Source organism: Hippocampus guttulatus, chromosome 9 (assembly GCF_054856545.1).
Source record: "Hippocampus guttulatus isolate MCC_2025c chromosome 9, RoL_Hgut_1.0, whole genome shotgun sequence".
NCBI classification, from domain to species: Eukaryota; Metazoa; Chordata; class Actinopteri; order Syngnathiformes; family Syngnathidae; genus Hippocampus; species Hippocampus guttulatus.
The window spans coordinates 1,413,236-1,419,341 of NC_141269.1; the positions used below are offsets into that span (position 1 = coordinate 1,413,236).

The 6,106-nt window shown below is 44.5% G+C and overlaps 2 protein-coding genes across 2 annotated transcripts; one reads left to right on the forward strand and one right to left on the reverse strand.

Moving 5' to 3' along the window:
- The first annotated feature begins 767 nt into the window (after positions 1 to 767).
- Positions 768 to 2,054, forward strand: uts2r4 (urotensin-2 receptor 4). The gene has a single exon (XM_086120288.1). The coding sequence runs from the start codon at positions 858 to 860 to the stop codon at positions 1,887 to 1,889; it is 1,032 nt and encodes a 343-aa protein (XP_085976414.1). The 5' UTR covers positions 768 to 857; the 3' UTR covers positions 1,890 to 2,054.
- An 872-nt stretch (positions 2,055 to 2,926) lies between these two features.
- Positions 2,927 to 5,468, reverse strand: lgals2b (galectin 2b). Its single transcript, XM_086120417.1, has 4 exons — positions 5,418 to 5,468; positions 4,511 to 4,584; positions 4,264 to 4,423; positions 2,927 to 3,298 (listed from the first exon to the last, which is right to left on the reverse strand). Exons 1-4 carry the CDS (start codon positions 5,418 to 5,420, stop codon positions 3,152 to 3,154), a joined length of 384 nt encoding a protein of 127 aa, XP_085976543.1. The 5' UTR covers positions 5,421 to 5,468; the 3' UTR covers positions 2,927 to 3,151.
- Between the last annotated feature and the right edge of the window lie 638 nt (positions 5,469 to 6,106).

Here is a 6,106-nt window from a genome sequence, read left to right on the forward strand (position 1 = left end):
GTTTTTCTCCAATTTTTTGTCAATGACAGAACCCCCTCAAAACAAACATGCGAAATCTTTGACTGAAAAACAGAAAAAAAATCCATATAACTGAAATAAACACAGGAACTTAAAAAAAAAAATTAAAAATAAAGTTCCAAATAAATTACTCAGAAAAATTAATCCAAATAAATGCAATATGCTTCCCTAACTTTTAACACAAAATGATTTTTACTGAATAAAAAGTTTGTCGCCTTCACTTTTTTAAAATTATTTTTTTTTTTTTAGTCGCTGTCCTTCTGTGTCCCATCCTTTTCAAACAACACCCATACACTGAAACAATACGTCCAACATTCCTCGAATACTCAACTCAATCGGATGTTTAAACAGGGATTGAGACTGTCCAAAAGTTCCCACCGGCGCTTGTGAGGTGGAGTTTTTTGGGTGGGCGGGGGTGGCGCTTTAACACTTGACTGACAAAAAGACAACAGAAGGGAGAGCTGCAACGGCTCCAATGAACTGACAAGTCCTCCGGGAAGTCGGCATCCATTTGGAATATCTGCACGGATGGAGGCCAGCGATCTGATGTGACTCCTCTTGCTTCTCTCGGGACCGCCAGACAAGGTTTGTTGTTGTTTTTGTCAAATTCCGCTCTCTCATTTTCTTGCGCATGTGCTTTTTGTAAGATTCCAGTTCAATTTTTTTTTTCCTTGCCAAAGTATTAAAAAAAAAAAGATGGTTGACAGCATGACCATTTTTTTGCGGCTAAATGACACTGTTTTCCCAGAAAGTATTTACTGACAATTTCTTCACAGCATTGCTGTCCAAATAATTGGAGTCTCGGAAGATGCCATCGGATTGCTGACACTGACACCCCAATGAACTACATGAACTACAATGCCTCTAACACCACGGGAGGCTCCTTGGACGGTAGCGTGGGCGATGGCGCGGGTGGCCTGTGGGTGACGTGTCTGCTGGGCGCCACCCTGACGGTCATGTGGCTCCTGGGCACGGCGGGCAACGCGTACACGCTGGCCATCACGCGCTCGGCGGCGCCGCGCCGCAAGGGCTCCGTCTACATCTACGTGGCCAACCTGGCCCTGGCGGACCTGCTCTACCTGTCCACCATCCCCTTTGTGGTGTGCACCTACTTCGCCCACGACTGGCTCTTCGGGGACGCCGGCTGTCGGGTGCTACTCAGTCTGGACCTGCTCACCATGCACGCCAGCGTCTTCATCCTGGTGGCCATGAGCTCGGAGCGCTACCGCGCCGTGGCGCGGCCCATGAGTGCCCGCAACTCATCCCCACGCGGCCGCAAGATGGCGGCGGCCGCCATCTGGGCCACCGCCTTTGTGCTGACTCTGCCCATGATGGTCATGATCCAACTCAGGCACAACAAACCGTCTCCGGCCGGCGTGGTGAAGCGCATGTGCTTCCCGACGTGGACCCCGGAGGCTTTCAAGGCCTACGTGGGGATCCTGTTCCTGACCAGCGTTCTGATCCCGGGTCTGATCATGGTGTCGCTCTACGCGGGCCTCGCTCAACGCTACTGGGCCAGCCAGGCCCGTGCGGGAGGACGGGCCCGCTCGGCCCGACGGCGAGGACTCAAACAGCGTGTGGCAGTTATGATCTTTAGCATCGTGGTGGCCTACTGGGCCTGTTTCCTGCCCTTCTGGGGGTGGCAGCTGACCCAGCTCTTCTCACCGGAGTCCCTCAAGGCTCTCTCCGCGGCCACTCACAACTACGTCAACTTTTTTGTCACCTGTCTGACGTACGGCAACAGCTGCATCAATCCTTTCCTCTACACTTTGCTGACCAACAACTACAAGGACTACCTGGCCCAGAAAGGCCAGTCCACGCTGGCAAGCAGAATGGAGACGACAGGAAGCTCGCCCTCTCGGGTCTCATAGACCGGCAAGTCTTGACTGAAGGCTTCGGCTTAAGGTGAAAGTGATTTCCCTTCCCTTATTCAGGTCAGGGGGAAAACGATGGATTTTTACATGAACGTGAATATTTTAAAATTTTTATAACCCACTTATGAATCATTTTCTGGATATCAAAACATAATCCATTAATTTGCCCCTTTTAATGCAAAAAGCAACTCAAGGTAAACTCTGTACTTTATATGTTCGTCATCACATTAAAGACCTTTCCGAAACCAGGGATAGACCTCTTACAATCAATGCAAAGTGGTACCCAGTGATCATTTATTGATACTTGACCACCTCTTTGCAGGGTAGACGTTTTATGATCATTTATATTTGGTATTATTTTTAGCTTTCCCACGTGGCCGCGCACACGTTCTTCTTTTTGAAAATGTAGTCACGCAATGTTACATTCCTCGGCCTCTTCCCACTCTTCAGAGTCCTGCTGCTAATTATCTCACAGGCCCATTGGATTTTTTTTTTTGTTTGGTCTTGGTTTTATGTCACACACACGCAATTGCCTTCTGACAGAAGAAGACTCCCCAAATAGTCCCCCCCCCCTCTAAAATTAGCCCAAAATGGCCAAACCAGGCACAAAACCGACACATTTCTACCTCTCTATTGACCATTATATATATATATATATATATATATATATATATATATATATATATATATATATATATATATATATATATATATATATAATATTAATCCCATTTGGAATGTAATAGAAGGTAATGTAACCCTTTATGTTTAAATTTCAAGTTGCACAAGCAGTTATTTCATGTGTGTGTGTGTGTGTGTGTGTGTGTGTGAGTGAGTGTGTATACTGTAGTGTGGACCCCTCAAGACATTCCAAAGTTTTTCCCCATTTAAAACATTCAGCTAATTTTTCCAACTTTTTCCCTTTTTTGTTTGTATGTGTGTTATCCCCTGAAATGAAATTTTGCTTTAGAGCTTGGAAAATAGTGTGTGTGTGTGTGTGTGTGCGTGCGTGCGCGCGCACAAAACTAAAGACATTGTCCATTTTAATCCTATTTATTCGCAAACCCGTTGACCATCGAAGCAGGCTGTTTTCTAGCTCCTTCTCGAGGCTTCTTTTTTTTTTTTTTGTCATGCCAAGATCACTCCAAGGTGAAAAAGATCATTCCAAGCTTTCTAGGAGAGCCAGGATGGATGATGAGGAGTCACGTACAGGTTTGCTAACGTTGAAGCGACCGTCGCGCGACGGATGAAGCCAATCTCTACTTGATCTTGATGCCGACGATCCTGGCGTCGCCGCCCACATCGAAGTATTTGTACTTGACGTCGCCCAGTCGGTTGGGGAAGCTCATCATGGAGCCGTCGGGCAGCTTGATATAGAACTCCTCGTAGTTGAAGTTGATGTAGAACTGGAAGACGGGAAAAAAAAAAGCGGTTACTGGACTTTGAAATGTTAAGCGAGACCCCTGTATCTTTTAAAACGGCTTTTTTTATGGCCCAATAAAGCGCCGTGTGATTATGTAGCTGTTGACCTAGCATAGTGGCAGTACCGAAGACCTGATCCACTCACAGGCTTCATCTTGGGAATGGCTTTTAAGACAAATAAAACAACTACAATTACACCGAAGAGTGTCTTTAAACCCTTCATCACAAGCACAGTTCAGCAGCTTAATGGTTATGAAACAAAACAAAAAAAGTTGCTCCAGTAAAAATGCCCTTTTAATTCCCCATTTATCTGAACCTAAATTCATGCAGTACAATATGAGAACATTTGACTTCTTTCTGTCCAGCAACTAAAATGAAAAGTGTGCGCCGTCGTTGCTGTTTGCTAATGCTATGTTAGCAAAGCTAGCCTCCGACAAGTCATTAAAGAGCTCAGATTTTGCTTCCTTCCTTAACTTCGTGCATCCTTGAACGTCCTCGTATTTTGGAAAGGCGCTGAATATGATGAGACGCTAGTCGCTAACTGTTAGCGTTTGAACCATGCTAATTCATTCGATCTAAGGCGAGATCGCCAACCTTTTCGGAACAGAGAGCTACTTCTTGGCGAGTGACCAGTACGAAGGGCTCCCCTTTGATACACACTTGAAATAACCGTTTTGCTGAAATGAACTTTCGTTACATGCCATGTTTTTATGAATAATTAATGATCATCATGCGTGTTAAGACACTGACAATGCGAATGATTTCTCACAATACCTATGCTGTATACGTATCAATATGCAACACTTTATTTCTATAAATATCTGCCGGTGTTTACATTTTGAAATGATCACTTGGACAACCCCTGTGGCCGAGCTGGTTTCAGGGGTCAACATATTTTGAGAGTTGAAGAACTGCCGGGGGGAGCCGGGGGGGGGGGGGGGGGTCATACCTTGCTCTCCTCGCCACGAGAGAAGCAGAGGTTTCCGTCGCGGTGCTCTTCGCCCCAGCAGCCTCCCGACATGGAGTTGCAGACGACGACGCTGTCGTCAAAGCGCGGGTTGAAGTGCAGCGCGATGTTCTCCGAGTCGTGGCCAATATTGATGGAGAATCTGCGAGAGGTTGACGTGTTGTCACCGTGAAAAACTAAATGGCAAAAAGCAGGCACATCGAGAGGGTAAATTGGTTGAGCGACTGACCTGCTGCAGTCATCTTTGGGCTTGATACGGATCTTGAACTCCTGCCCCTCCTTGAAGGTCATGTTCTGGACTTTCTGCGATGGACAAAGACAAACGGATGGATGGATGGATGGGTGGACAAATGGATGGACAGATTGATGGTGTGTATTTTTTCACATGGTATCATACGTCATAGACATATACGCTATTCTTATTAGTTGACATAATGGCTGCCTGTTCGGTGAAACAATACGACTCTACTTTCCGCTAATGATTACGCGAGACGTTCTTATCGTCAGTGTTGATGATCAACCAGGTCACAGCATAATCATCTCTGGCAACAGGAAGCGTCTGTTTGGACACCGCATATGTGCTCACCACAGAAAGCCATAAAGACACACCTCACCATAAACCATCCGCACTCCACGTACATATTTGTCGATATTACATTTGTATGCACATTACTGACAGAATCTTTCCATGCTTATGAAAAGAAAAAATATTTATTTATATACGTGATGGATTGATTGATTGAGTTTTGCTTTTTACATCATCAATAAAAGTCAAATGCTATCTCGCGCACATCCTGGCCCACACCCACACATACGATTTGCTGTGCTGTACCGCATAAAGAGGCGCCCGTTTATCATTTACTAAATAAGAGCAGTCGTCTGCATGAGAGTAATTACAATTCATTACAATGAGCTTTTCCTGTTTCTTGTCAATTCAATAGTTGAGACTCTCCACGGTATGAAAAACGATTTACAAAACTAAAGAACCGTTCAGATTAGCGTCAGCAGTGAGAAATTAACATTTACTACCTTAACCAGAGCCGCTGAAATGGAAAAGTAATTTGTTTTGACTCCAAAATCAAGATGAACATTTAGAGGAAATAGCAATGAGAAATGAATATTAGTGCACTACTTACCATCTTGGCTTGGGTCTTGAGCGGGTCGTGCCTCGAGTGACAAGAGACTCCAATGACTGGTCCTGATCTTTATATAACCCAGGTGAAGCGGGAAGAGGAGGTGGGGGAGGTGATGGGGGCAGGAAGGGGCAGGATAGTAAAACATTTCCATGCCAACGACACCTACTATGGGAAAAAATGTCAGTAAAAATATGCTTACAATACATACACTATTGGGTTTGAGTCAATGAAATACATCGGCAGGCTATGTCAGCAAGAATAACCATTTCAAGATCAGGCAAAATGAGCTATTATTAATTACTTTTAAAATATATATATATATAAAGATTAAACTATATTTTATTTCGGATTGTCCTTTTTTGTAATGAAAAATGAAACTGTCGATGACATCACGGACAAAGCCAGACACACTTCATTGGCCGAACCTCAAATATGGTGGGCGTCACCCAATGGTCCCGTTTCCCGTGTCCATTTTGTGATTGGCGTTTACTTTTTTAGTTTCCTGTCGTTCTTCTTCTTATTATTATTATTATTACTACTAACAATAATATTATCCCTACATAAATATATTTGTCTTCTGTCAAGCACGCTTGTGAAAATCTGTCATCAGTTTCCTTTTTCATCACGTACCAGTTGGCACATCTCATTGGCTGGACCTCAGTGCGGTGGGCGTCCCGTAAAGATATTTC